At 40.1% G+C, this 14,953-nt stretch overlaps 1 protein-coding gene across 2 annotated transcripts in view; it reads left to right on the forward strand.

Annotated features, from left to right (window-relative positions):
• Positions 1-14,953, forward strand: part of ptprn2 (protein tyrosine phosphatase receptor type N2) — a 163,424-nt gene that overhangs the window by 11,788 nt on the left and 136,683 nt on the right. For both annotated transcript variants that reach the window (XM_080864736.1, XM_080864737.1), the window contains exon 2: positions 14,428-14,478. In XM_080864736.1, coding sequence (XP_080720862.1) covers positions 14,428-14,478 — 51 coding nt within the window. The remainder of the gene's footprint in view (positions 1-14,427; positions 14,479-14,953) is intronic.

Consider the following 14,953-nt stretch of genomic DNA (forward strand, 5'->3'; position numbering starts at 1 on the left):
CAGCAGCCACCAGGCCCAGGCTCTTCCAGCAGCCACTAGGCCCAGGATCCTCCTGCTCCACCAGGCCCAGGAGCGTTAAGATGCCGCCTAAGAGGAGCAACGTTAATGAGGAGGAACTGGAGGACATAAAGAAATCCCTAAACTTTATGTCTGAAGAAATAACAACAATTTCAAAACAACAAAAACTGATACTCAATTTAATGGATGATATTAAAGAACTAAGAAGGCAGAGCGAGGAAAAGGACAAGAAGATTGCTATGCTGGAAGGACGGGTGTCAGATCTGGAACAATATTCAAGAGTAAATGATGTGATAGTGACAGGACTGGAAACCAAGCATCAGACATACGCACGGGTAGCAGCAGCAGAGAGAGGGGAGCCACCCGAGCAAGAGCTACGCTCTTTGGAAGAGCAGGTAATGGCCTTCTTTAAAAGCAAAGGTATAGAAATGGACAGTAAAAATATTGAGGGATGCCATCCTCTTCCGAGAAAAAATCAAATACCTGCCATTATCATTCGTTTTGTTAATAGAAAACAGAAAAAAGAACTGCTCAAGCAAGGAAGAAAGCTAAAAGGTACAAATGTTTATTTAAATGAACACCTAATCAAGAAAAATGCAGACATTGCAAGACAAGCAAGAATATTAAGAAAACAGAAGAAAATACAGTCAACTTGGACGTCAGACTCTAAAATATTCATTAAGTTAAATGGAACACCAGAGCAGGCTAAGGTTCTAGTCATCAAAGAGATGACGGAACTAGAAAAATATAACCGATAAATGCAAAGCAGTGCTAAATATGATGTGACCGTCCAAGTGCACAACCAACGCAGATGTCTGACAATTTTCAACTAACAACTCATATAGATATTGAAAATAAGACATTGATGTATGACAGCAACATAGATCCTGATTGTAATTTCTTTAACAATAAAACAAATGAATGCAATTATTATACAAATGAGCAACTTAAAAAGGAATTCAAGGTAGAACAGGGTATAACAATGGTTCACTTTAATAGTCGAAGCTTATATGCAAACTTTCAATCCATCAAAGACTACATAACACAGTTTGAACAGCCATTCAATGTGATAGCCATATCGGAGACCTGGATAACTCCTGGAAAAGAAGAAGACTTTAAAATAAATGGATATGAATTCCTTCATGTAGACAGGATCAACAAGAAAGGAGGTGGGGTGGCACTTTACATTGATAAAAACCTAAAGTACAAAAGAATGGGAAGAATGACAACTGTTATTGATGGAGTGATGGAATGTTTATCAGTGGAAATAATTATAGAAAAAAGGAAAAACCTAATTGTCAGTTGTATATATAGAACACCAGGATCTAAGATTGAGATATTTAAGGATAATATGGAGGACTTATTTACAAATATAAATCAGAAAAGAATGTTTATTTGTGGGGACTTTAATATTGACTTATTGAATCCAAATCATAATAAGAGTACAGAAGAATTTATTGATTCCATGTACAGCATAGGTTTATTTCCACTGATAACAAGACCGACCAGAATAACATCTCATTGTGCAACTCTATTAGATAATATATTTACAAATATAATAGAAGGAAAGATAAAAAGTGGGCTGTTAATCAATGATATAAGTGACCATTTACCAGTCTTTGCATCGTATAATTGCCATTATAAAGTGAACAACGATGGACATAAGATTATTTACAAAAGAATAAGAACAGAGAAGACCTTAAATTGTCTTAGAAATGAACTTTTAAAGCAAGATTGGAATATTGTATATGAACAAACAGAAGTTAATAAAGCTTACGAAGGATTTTTAAGAACATTTAACACATTACTTGATAAAAACTGCCCAGTAATTGAAATCAATAGGAAACACAACTATGCAGGAAGACCATGGATGACAAAAGGACTACAAAATGCCAGCAAAAAAAAGAATACCTTATATCGAGAATTCATAAAAAAGAGAACAATAGAAACTGAAATGAAGTATAAAACTTACAAAAATAAATTAACTAATATAATGAGATCCTGTAAAAGAGAGTATTACATTAAAAGGTTAGAACACAATAAAGATAACACAAGAGATATATGGAATGTATTAAACAGAATAATCAAAAATGAATCAAGGAATAATGATTACCCTGGGTACTTTATAGAAGGGACAAGAAGTATTAATAACATGGAGGAGATAGTAAATGGCTTTAATGAATTCTTCGTAAACATAGGGCCAAAACTGGCAGAAGAAATAAAGGTTGATGGAATAGAAAGGGACACTGGTGAAAATATTGAAAGGAATAGTAGCTCAATGTTTTTAAGAGCAGTGGAAGAGAAAGAGATTTATGACATGGTTAGAGGACTTAAGAACAAAACCAGTACAGACTGGAATGATATTGATATGGTAACGGTAAAGACAGTTATTGATGGTATCGTAAAACCATTAAAATATATATTCAACTTGTCGTTTCAAAAAGGAGTTTTTCCACAAAAAATGAAAGTTGCTAAAGTTATTCCCATTTACAAAACCGGTGAAAGACATAATTTTACAAACTATAGACCAGTGTCAATACTCTCCCAGTTCTCTAAGATACTGGAAAAACTCTTCATAAAAAGATTTGACAGTTTTGTGGAAAAATATGAATTAATGACAGATAGTCAGTATGGGTTCAGAAACAACAGATCAACAGCTTTGGCACTGATAGATTTAATGGAAAAGATAACGGAATGTATGGATAATAAGAGGTATGCGCTCGGAGTTTTCTTAGATCTAAAGAAGGCGTTTGATACTGTTAATCATGAAATTCTATTAAAAAAACTGGAAAAGTACGGGTTTAGGGGAGTGGTTTTGGAATGGTTAAAAAGCTATGTAGGGAATAGGCAACAATATGTACAAATAAATGAATATAAATCTAATTTGATGGATATAGCTTGTGGAGTACCTCAAGGTTCAGTACTGGGTCCAAAAATGTTTATTATGTACTTAAATGATATCTGCAGAGTATCGGAGATTTTAAAGTTTGTAATATTTGCAGATGACACAAATATACTGTGTGCAGGTGGGGAATTGCCACAGGTTTTGGAAATGATCACACAGGAATTAACGATATTAAAGAAGTGGTTTGATATAAATAAATTATCATTGAATCTCGATAAAACCAAATTTATGTTGTTTGGAAACCAAAAGAAAAACATCGAAGTAGAAATATGTGTTGACAATGTATATTTAGAAAGAGTAAATGAAATAAAATTTCTTGGGGTGATCATTGACCACAAGCTCTGTTGGAAGCCACACATTACTTATGTTCGGGGGAAATTGGCACGGGGCATTGCCGTCCTGGGAAAAGCAAAGCATATGTTGGATCAGAAAGCACTGCACATTTTATACTGTGCTTTACTACTGCCATATATGAGCTACTGTGTAGAGGTCTGGGGAAACACATACAAAAGTAACACACAAACAATAACTATAATACAGAAAAGGGCCATTAGATTAATAAATAATGTAGGGTACAGGGACCATACAAATGCACTCTTTGTCAAAATGCAAGCTATTAAATTCCAAGACTTGGTGAAGCTTAAAACAGCGCAAATAATGTATAAAGTCAGAAATAAATTGCTTCCCAAAGAAATCTGTAAATTGTTCATAGAAAGAGAAGGTGGGTATAACTTAAGAGGGAAATGGAATTTAAAAATACAAAGTGCTAGAACAACTTTAAGAACTATGTCAATCTCAATTGCAGGAGTTAAATTATGGAACAGTCTAACAGAAGAAATAAAAGACAGTCAAAACATAAAACAGTTTAAAGTAAAATATAAAAACCTAATTTTAAATAAGTATAAGAATGAAGAAAACGGGGTTAACCCAGGACGGTAATGTTGCTGGTAATGGTGTTGCGGTTCTTTTTTGGTTGTTTTTTTGTTTTGTTTTGGTTTGTTGTTTTTCCATAACTTGTGTATCTGCAAATATACACATTCTGTATTTTTCATATGAAAGAAACTATACTGTGGTGGGGCTTGCTAATTTCTTGTTTTTGATTTATGTATGTTATGTTTTGTTTTACGTCATATGTTTATATGTTTCATATGTTGTTTGTTTAATTTTAAAAAAAAAATTAAATGAATGAGAGGTAAAACTTGAGGGGGTAGGGACAAATAAGTAAATACTTCAGCCTACTCCTTTTCAAACAAATAATGGAATGATATTTTGTAATGATTGTGAAGGCACATGTTTGAAATGTTTGAAATAAAAATGAACTGAACTGAACTGAACTGAACCCTCCTGGGTGATAAGTTAGCAGCGATGCAGGTGGATGCTTCTCTGGTGTCCTGGATTGTTGATTACCTGACAGGAAGACCACAATATGTACGTCTCCCACAGTGTGTGTCTGACAAGGTGATCAGCAACACAGGGGCACCACAGGGGACTGTCCTCTCCCCCTTCCTCTTCACCCTCTACACCACAGACTTCAGCCACTGCACAGAGACCTGCCATCTTCAGAAGTTTTCTGATGACTCTGCGGTGGTTGGATGCATCAGCAGGGATGATGAGACAGAGTACCGGGCTGTGGTCGACTCCTTTGTCACGTGGTGTGAGCAGAATCATCTGCAGCTCAACGTGGCAAAGACCAAGGAACTGATCGTGGACTTCAGGAAGACCAGGAAACACTTGACCCCTGTTTCAATTCAGGGGGTCAGTGTTGACATTGTGGAGGACTATAAATACCTTGGAGTACACATTGACAATAAACTGGACTGGAGTTAAAAACACCACAGCACTTTACAGGAAGGGCCAGAGTCGTCTCTATTTTTTGAGGCGACTGAGGTCCTTCAACATCTGCCAGAAAATGCTGAGGATTTTCTATGAGTCTGTGGTGGCCAGTGCAATCCTCTATGCTGTTGCATGCTGGGGGAGCAGGCTGAGGGTCGCAGATGCCAACAGACTTAATAAACTAATCCGTAAGGCCAGCAATGTTGTGGGGATGGAGCTGGACTCCCTCAAGGTGGTGTCGGAGAGGCGGATGCTGTCCAAGATAAAGACAATGTTGGATAACACCTCCCACCCACTCCATGACATGTTGGTCAGTCACAGGAGCTCGTTCAGTGAGAGACTGAGATTACCGAAAAGCACCACTGAACGACACAGGAAATCATTCCTGCCTGTGGCCATCTCCCTGTACAACGCATCCACTTAACACACTGTTTGCTGCTACAACTACACGTTTCTTTTCCAACTATTTATTTATGAGTGACTTATGTATGTATGTATGTATATATATGTATATATATGTATGTATTGTACTATTCTTAGTTAGTGTATTGTCTGTCTTGTCTTAATGTTGGTTTAAAATGGAGCACTGTAACAAAAAATAATTTCCCCCAGGGATCAATAAAGTATTCTGATTCTGATTCTGATTCTGATATATCTCCTTCAGCTCTTGAAAAAGGATCCTTGAGCATTATTTGTAAAACCCCCAAGATGATGTCTACAACAAAGAAGGTGCACAACTTCACCTACTTTTTGTGGATGAGGTCTAAATTCAGTAGCTAGTTCTACCATCTCTTAGGAAGTTTGGGTAGCATCCTGCTAAGCTCTTTCATCGGCAGGTTTTTAGCGTCTTTTGAGGCAAAGACAAAGAACAACATGGCACGTACAATTAGCAGCAAGCAGGTGGAGCATTTAACAGAAAACTGAGGTTTAAAGAAGGCCCAGGATTAGAGTGCTTCCTTTCATCAGGTCACCAGAAACACAAATCCTAATGAATGCTAATGATCAGCCAAGTTGCCTCCTGGCTGATGGACTACTTTCTGTTTAGGGCCAAGAATTTGGCATTTTGGTCACCACCTTGGTGTTTTGTTGGTGTCAGAAGTGGTCGTGTTTTGATAAGAAGCTGTAGTGCTAAGTTAACAGCTATCATAAGCTAGCTCAGTATATCATGACTTTAAAGCTTAATACAGTTTAAATAGGGGACTAATGAGAAAAAACGACTGTTCGTACGTGCATCCCTCCATCTTCTGCCACTTCTCTGGGATCAGGTTACGATGTTAACACTCAGCAGAGACGTCAAGGCCTCCCTCTCCAGGCTACTACCTCCAGCTCATCAGGGGAAACACCGAGGCTTTCCCAAACCTGCTGAAAGATACAATCTCTCGACTGAGTCTGGAGTATGCCCCGTAGCCTCCTCCCAGTCACCTTCCCTGAAACCCATCAAGGAGACATCCCAGTCAGATACATAAACCACCTCAACTGGCTCCTTTAAACCACAACCATCCATCGAGAGAAAAACGTTTTTTCTAACAGGACATAAACATCCGTATTTCTGTTTATGGCACTAGTTGGTAGCATAAATAGTTTAAAATGAATGTGTTTTAACCCCCTTTGCGGTCACCCTGGGGGCCACAAATTTAAATAATGGGACTTGGATACCGCTGAATACCTCAGCATTTAAAATCCACCTGAATATAGACTGCCTTTCCTTCTCAATAGCCTAATATTGATATTCATCTTGCAATGGGGGTGATTATGCAGAAGCACGTAAGGTAAAATATTAGAGGAGGAATGCTATTTGTTCAGTTTATGTTGCGTTATATTTACTTGGTTTTTCCAAACTTAAAGTCAGCTAAGAGAAGGGCTTTATGTGTTTTTGTATGTGTGATTATGTGTGTTTGTAGCCTTGCCACTAAGGGCTCTCCTCAGTGTAAAGAGGCCTGGCCAGTCCCAATTTATACACACACCCTGTTTATTTTGCCCTTTGTTACGCACTCATACACATCAATGCCCGCTCCGCTTTATGTCGTCATTCTTTTCAAAGGTTCTCTCAGCGCCTGCTGTGCTCATGCCCTACTATATATAAGAGGAGAGGTTAATCAGCAGATGCACACCAGGTGTGCCACCCTCCTCAAACGAATCACTTTCCCTCCTCTCTTCACAGCTGAGCCAGAAAACCACACCCCACTGCCACAGTGTTTTCACTGAGTCAGAAATGTGATGCCTTTGGGTGTCTGCACCAACTGCAGCCATAAAAATCCAATCCCTCCCAGAGGTGTTCTGACCAGGGAGCGGCATGGAGACAGTTTCATATCAATTTCCTCTCATCTCATCTGCATCTTAAGGCGTTTAATTCCACAGGTGGTACAGCTGAGTAGTTTCATTTTAAGCTGTGAAATTACCACTCAGGCACATAAATGACTTGAGGCCAACAAAGATGTCATTTCACTCCCATTTGCATGTCATCGATGTCACATCTGCAGGACAGGAAAGTCCAAACACCGAGGCGTGGTACTGACCTGCACTTTAATCGAGGTTCAGCTGGCACTCAAGAGTTAAACCTTTGTCCTCACCTGCAGGATTAGATATTCCCCTCAGGGCAGTTTGTGCTGGTTCACTTCAAGCTCTTTGGAACATAAGAAAGAAGAGGCTTAGCTGTTTCACTCGCTCCACTTCTGCTTTTCAACACTCAATCACACCTCAAGAGAAGGGAGAAAATCAAATGTCTGAATCACTCAGTGCAGGTCGGGAAAAAGGTCAACCCGGCCTATTTCTGGGTCCTCTGTTGCCGCAGTGATGCTGCCATCTTTAATTCATAGCCGTTGTCTGGGCTGTCGCCTGGAGCTGGCAGCTGAGTGACTGAGAGTGACCTGCCTGCCTGGGAATTCTGAGGGAATTGTGTCTGGTTACACTCCTCTGGATGCCAGGTGGTTTCACATCAGGATCTCTCTTCAGTCAAAGTGACCCCAGAGTCCCCTCACTTTGACCCCCAAGCTCCTAATTCAGGTTAAAAACTTTTAGATTTAGTTTCTGTTAAATGCTTTGAACTAAAGAAAAAGTCCCACAATATCTATATGTGCCATCTTGCTAAAAGGAAATATTTTACCAAAACACAATAAAAAAAGATAATTACGCTACAGGTTAAAAAAGCTACGGCTAAAAGCTAATTAGCTTCGCACAAAATCTGTAAACAAGGGCAAACAGCTAGCTCTGTGTTAACTAAACATGCTAAGCTAAGCTACGCTAAGCTAACTGGCTGCTTCACAAACATTGGGCACACAAGAAAGCTCTCACCTTAGCCTTGAGAAGAAAACTGTTCCTTTAAACATAAAAAGGTTTTTTTTTCTCTAATGCAGTGATAGAAGTGAAGCCTCAATGGTAGAATTACTGTATTTTCTTGTGGTGTTAAAGTGAATTATTCATTTTGTCCTTCACCCCAGAGAAAATAGTTTCCTGATGAAATATGGGTGAACAAAATGTCACTGTCTTATTTAAACAACTGTTATAGCAGCGTCCTGCCATGTTCAGATGAAAACGTGTGGGGGGGGGGGGGAATGTATAAAAAACATCGAGGATCGTGATAAGGTAACCAGAGCTCAGTTGCTGACACATAGCATGCAGCTTTTGACAAGAACAGACCTTCTGGAGCAGAGAAAAGCTTGGAGCCATCTTTAATTTTAGCAGGAGAGCGCCTTAATGACACAAGCTGTTTAAATCTGCGGACATGGTGTCAAGCTGATGCTAATTTGCTTGCAGGTGATGTTCTTCTCTGCTGTCCCCGCTCCAGCCACGCTCCCTTTTCAATTCACTTGCACTTTTATTGCAGTTGTCACCCGCCGCGCTGTTCTAAAATGGCTTTTTTGGCTGACGGTACAGTTGTCTGTGATTTACAAAAAATGAGCCAGGCGTCCTTGGTTGCACCTTATATCTATAATAAAAGATACTTTGGTGGCCCCAGAGAGTGAATGAAATATGCCCTTAACTGCAGCAGGCCTCGGGATTGGCTGTTCTCGCTGCCAGGCTCCCAGCGTTCTCCTTGGCCCCTCAGACATCGCAGATGGTACCCGAGCACCGGCCAACCACCTGTGAGGGAAAGTGGATGATCAGGCCTCTGACTTCTTGTTGAGCTTAGGGTTTTGCCTCATAGGGACATAGTTAATGTTCCGGGCAAGGTCAGCCAATCACAGCCAAACGTTTAGAGACCTAAATGTGCACTGGGATGTGTACTTAATAGCATTATAATGCTCAGGTGGAGATTGACTGTCGGATAATGTGGTTATATTGTTTTCTAATGAGAAACGTATGTAATTGCTTTTCCTCAAACAAGCCTTTCACTCCTCTCTGATTTCACACTCCCAAGGGGAGATACGCACGCTGCTGTGTCCCAACACGCAGGTGGTTTTAGTTATAGGTGAATAGTTTTTTTGCATGTGCCTGTGCTGCTCCTTGTTTACTTACACGGTCGGTGCACTTGCTGCCCTAAATAGCAGTTACTTGTAACAAAGTAGACAGGACACATCCTCGTAAAGTGTTTCTGTGCTGCATGTAGAGGTCTCAGAAAGGGTAATAGATCCCGTCCAAGTTCCCATTGTTGCATGCTTTTCTGAAGGTGTCATTTATGCAAAGTCTGCACAGCATGTTTTAATGTCATTTTGAAAGGCAGACAGAGACAAACAGTGACTGTAGCACATGTAGTTATGCACTTCTGTCTGATACACCTCCTATTTTACCGTCTCTTGAGAATACAGACCTCTAACTACCGCTGCATCTTGTTAAAAAACTGTGAAGTAACTCCTGTGACCTTCTGGAGTCTCCCTTCATACAGCATTTATAAATTAGGTCACAAAGCATCTATTTTGGGAGCAGAAACTTCTGCATATTTACAGCAGTTGTAGTCGGCTCTCATCTAGTGCAGCTACTAACAATTACTTTCATTATCTTTAAATATTAATATTAGTTTCTAAAGAGTCCTGATTTCTTGGTTTTTTGCATATTTGTCACACTAAATCTTATAAATCATCAACAAAGATAACCTGAGTAATACAAAATGCACCTGATCCTGTGTAAAACCTAAAGCTAATCAAACGTTTGTGGCTGTGAGTCTTTTATATCACTGTTGGGGGGATTGTTTAAAATTCCCCCACATTGGAGGGTTTTGGGTATGAACGGGCTCCAAAGCATCTCAATCAGATGTGAGTCTGGACTTCGACTGGGGCGCTCCAAAACCTTAATTTTGATTGAAAACACAATTGCTGGTATGTTTTAGATCATTGTTATAACCGGCATAACTAAGATAAGTGATAACAGTGTGAAAGGTGAGCATATATGACATGTTTTTACTGCATTGCTCACATGGGTCGAAGGAAAAAAGTCACATGCTTAAGTTAAAAATCGTCTAAAAAGCACAAATCATTTCCCTTTAAATCCGTCTGTAACTGCACTTACTTGACTTGAAGAACGGCTACAGATAAGCCATGATTGATCTGTGACGAGGCTGACACGGCCTCAGTACTTAATACCAAACGTAACACTTTTTCATAAAGGTCATTGTGTTTGTGAAATTATCTTGTAGGCCTTGGGTTGAATAAAAGAGCGCGGCTGTTCTTTGTCAGGATGCGTCATCAAGATATAGCAAGGACTCCTTTTTTTTTTCTCCCTCAGCATCGACAAGTCCTTTTTTCTGCCTGGGGTAATCAGCAGCATCCACTGTGATTGCATTTTAATTAAAAGGCGCCATTTTAATCATCTCGCACGGTGTTGGAGAAAGGGGCTGTGCTGTTATCAATTCTATGTCCCTGCCTATCTCACACGCAGACACACACACACATACTGTCTGACTAACTATGCTCGACTGGACGCGTTATTAGTGGAAAGTTGTAATTAATATTGAGAGCTGACAAGGCTTCCCAGAGAACCCCATGAATTAAACAGGGAAGTGATGAGGAAGTAAAGTTGAATGGACTGACACTAATTGCGGAGTGCTGAGATGTGCATGGTCAAGAGGGATTGACTCTTCCAGCTCTAAGTGACTGCTTTATAAGTTTGGTGTAAATTCTTCTTTCACTTACCTTCAAGCTAAATGGGAAAGTCTTGGTAAGTTAAACAAAGTCGTGCGAAAATTAGGGCTGGCAGGTGAATATTGTTTGCACGGTCTATAAAATGTCAGAACTTCATTTTTTCTCAAGCCCAAGGTGACGTCTTAAAATTGTTTCATTTGTGGAAACAACAAACTGACAGGAAGTGATGCCTAATTAGAAAAAGCAAAAATCCTCTCAGTTTAGAAGCTTTAACTGTAATCGTTAATCAACTATCCAAAATGTTTTAGTTAATTTTTTCTGTTGATTGATTAACCAAGAAATTAATTGAACTCTAATTAATGTTCATCATCAGAAAGTCAAATGACTCAGTCGAGAGTGGTAATGGCCCATGCTTCTCCAGCAAGCACTCGGCGACAGTGGGAAAGAAAAACTAAATTTTAAGCTTTTAAGGAAGAAACCACCAGCAGAGCCTGGCTCAGTCATCTGCCCAGACTGGATGGGGGTGAGGGGAGAATAACAACATAAAAGACACCCTGTGGAAGAGAGCTAGAGGTTAATATGGTGATACAACAGGTGCAGGCTACTGACACGATCCAGCACATATTAGCAGGGTGCAACACGCTAGCAGGGAGGGCATACATGGTACTGGAAATTGAACATCCGTGCTGGGTATGGCCTGGAGATCCCAAGGTCAAAATAGGCCACGCCCCATTGGTTGGTTGAGAATGACCGAGCCCAGATGCTGTGGCACTTCCATAGAGGATAGAGCTGGACAAACTGTTGATGGCTAACACAGTGGACATAGCAGTGGGAAGACAGCCATAGCGACAGATGTAGCTAAACCAAGTGATAGCACCGTTAAGAAAAGGAACATGACAACATTCAATATTCATTCACTCACAGTATACATAAAGTTTTGAAATATATCAAAAGATATCAACAGAAAAAACAGTATCAGTATCGGTTCATTTAATTTCTACTCAGTTCAACAAACAGCTGTACAGTACAACACGTGCAGGTGTACGTCAGTCCTGGTCCTCACTCAGGTTGTGTCATTTTGATATATGCTGGGCAGCCAGATAGGCCCCGTGTCCTTCTCCTTGGACTGCTTCTAATTTTGTCATGTTGTTTAGCTCACTGAAATACAGATCTGAATTGGTTGAAGTAAGTGGTCCTCACGTCACTGAGTAATTTACATCTTAAGAGGAAATGCATCTCTGTTTCAACCTCACCTGTCACAGTTTTGTTTCTGTTTGTATCTTCCATTGCCGGTTTATGGTCACTGACCTTATGCCTGGTTAGAATGTTTCTGATTTCTGCCTCTGACAGTCAACGGATTTTCTGCCATTTCATAATCTCTCTAATTTGTTTTGGCTTTTAGTCCATTCTCTCCAGTCTTTCTGATAGATTTCTTCGCATTGTGTGATGATTTGGTTCACTCTGACTTGTGTTTGGTAAGCAGTGCTGTTGTGAGACTTGTTGGGGCGTGTTTGTGTGGACACAGTCTCAACACCAGCTGGCATAAGTGGCTCTTGAGGGATTGAGGGTGTCTTGGGGGGATGGAGCTCCTTTGAATGTTAATTTTGAGCAAGTATCTGCCTAATTCTGCTCGACGGGCATTTGTTGAGTTTTTCTTTGTACATGATAACCAAATCTCCATAAACGTTTCAAGCATGAATGTGAAGAATATGTTTGCAAAGGACAACATTTGTAATCCGATGAGTATTGACCGCCTGCACGATAAAGAGTAACTTGAGCAAAAGTGTAACTGTTTGGGGCTTTTTTAGATTTTTGTTAGCCTCTTTAAATGTATCTGTGTTGATAGTAAGCAATGATTGGAAAGTGTTAGCCTGGATATGATTAGACCCAGTGTTCACTTGCATTTCTGTACAAGTACAAGTACAACCCTGCCATATATTGATAAAACTGTATGAAGTTTACCATTAACATTCATATGGATTTTTGTTTCAGGCCTCTAGTCTGGATGATTCACTCTACTTGTCACTCTGTTTTTGGTCTCCACCAACTCCACCAAATGTGGAAATATTTGGCTTTTTATCCGTCAGATCCGTCAGGGAGCACACAGAAAGTTTATCATCTGTTTATTTTCTGCCGCAAACCTTCTGATATAAGACAGAAACCCAGGTTTTAAACCATGAGCATTAGAGTTGTGGTTTTAGTTATTTGTAAATTGCAAATATAACTGAAAATGACTCTTCCAAAAATATATTGGTGCATATACAGGCATCCTTTAGCCTATAATGTGTCCATTAAAATGAGGTATATACTCGTTATGATGCAGAATAATATTCAGGTACAATGAGTTGGAAAAGCAATTCATGGTCTTGGTTTTAGAGCAGTAAGTTCCTTTTCTTCAGTTTGGGACATTCTGCCTTTTAGTTTTGTTCCAGAGAGCTGAGCGACCTTACAGCTCTGTGTTGATGCCCCACTCTACATCGTTAAATAGCAATTTTGCTGACACATTGAAGCCATTACCTTGCAAAAGAGTAATTTCATAAAATGTGCCCTCGACTCCTAAACAAAATGGCTGCGCACTGTGCCTGTAAGTTCCAGTTCCCACGCAGATTAGCCTTTAATAATGCACCAGAATAATGACCTGCACGTCCAACTGGGAGAGAAGAAACTTGAACAAACTTTGGATAAGTAAAGCCTGAAAAGTTCCTCTCTCTTCCACACCTGTCCTTATTATCTGCCCTTTCTGTGCCAATTGATTATCCGACATCCCGCAACTATCTCTTCTCGTTATTAAAGAGGTCTGACAGACACCTCTCCTCCTACTCAGCCTGTTCTTCATTCACGGTCACAAGCTGCTCGTTGCTGTCCATCGAGGCCACCGGGCCAAGAGGGTGCATCCAATTCTGTCACTCTCCATGATGAGCGGAGGGAGGGGAAAAACAAAGATAAAAGAGTTGGAGAAACAGGACTGAGGCTCAGCCTAGTTGTTTGCAGACTCTCCGTGTGTGCAAATGCCATGAAGTGGTGTATCATGAGCTCAATGAACTAGCCTAAATCTTGTGCTCGGTGTAGTTAATTTTGATCCTGAATGTGCGAACACCTCCTCCGTACAAGACAGAAAATTACACTTTTTTTTATTTTGTTTTTTTTTTTGTTTTTTTTTCACGCCTCAGCCTTTTCCTGGAAATGTGTAAATGTAGAGGATCACCTGTGCAGATCGGCGAGCAGAACAATCAGTCCTCTGTTCGCCGCAACTCCCACATGAGAGAGATATGAACACAGGGAACAGCTACTCATAATGCTTCTGCCATCTGTTCATTTATTAGTCTGGAACACCCATTCTTAGTCCAAGCATTAAAGCTCATTAATATTCATGCAACATTCATAAATGGAAGCGCTGCCCATGGATTTGGGGTGTCAGTGTCAGAGACAGGATAGGGGAAGTCACACTAATTGATGATTGATGGCTCTGCCATTAGCGGCAAAGCCTAGGGCTAGAGTTAATGTAGTCCTAAGCTGCAGTTTTATAGCTCTGCCACATATTTAGAAAATGTAGCTAATTTGGCATTGCATTTTCTCCGCAGCAAAGACAAACACTTTAACGACTTGAGCTGCTTTCATTTCTTGTCTCCTCTTTGTTTCACCTTCTCTGACCTCCAGGTTGCCTGTTTGAAGATGAGCTCTGTACACCCTATGAGTTCTGCGTCAACGGTAAGTCCACCTTCATGTACACATACCTCTTTTTATCATATACAGGACACTTGAAAAGTTTTATCAAGTTTATCCAAAATGAAGTCCTTAGTCCAGTCACACAGGCATAAAGACTCGCTGGAGACTACCAACTGCTAAGGAAAGTTGTGTATTACCCAACATGTTGGGAAGTGGTTGGTGGAGACTTGCTGTGGTGACGTGCAGTTTGCATGGAAGATGCTCACTTGTCAAGAGTGCTTGCAAACTGGTTAGTAAAACTGTGAAGAAAGCAATACAAACTGGAATCAGAGGCCGTCAAAGTAAAGGTTGCACCTTTTGAAACATGTTGGTTCAAGCAAAAAAGCAATACGGGTAACTTTACTTTAAAGGCAAATGCTCTCTTAGTGAGCAGTTGGCAAATGTTTGCAGACAAGTTGGCATCTTCCATGCAAAGTGTGGAACGCAATCACAAAGAGGGTTTTGATGCAGCATCCAC

This window comes from Rhamphochromis sp. 'chilingali' (genome assembly GCF_963969265.1).
Source record: "Rhamphochromis sp. 'chilingali' genome assembly, chromosome: 18".
Lineage (NCBI taxonomy): Eukaryota > Metazoa > Chordata > Actinopteri > Cichliformes > Cichlidae > Rhamphochromis > Rhamphochromis sp. 'chilingali'.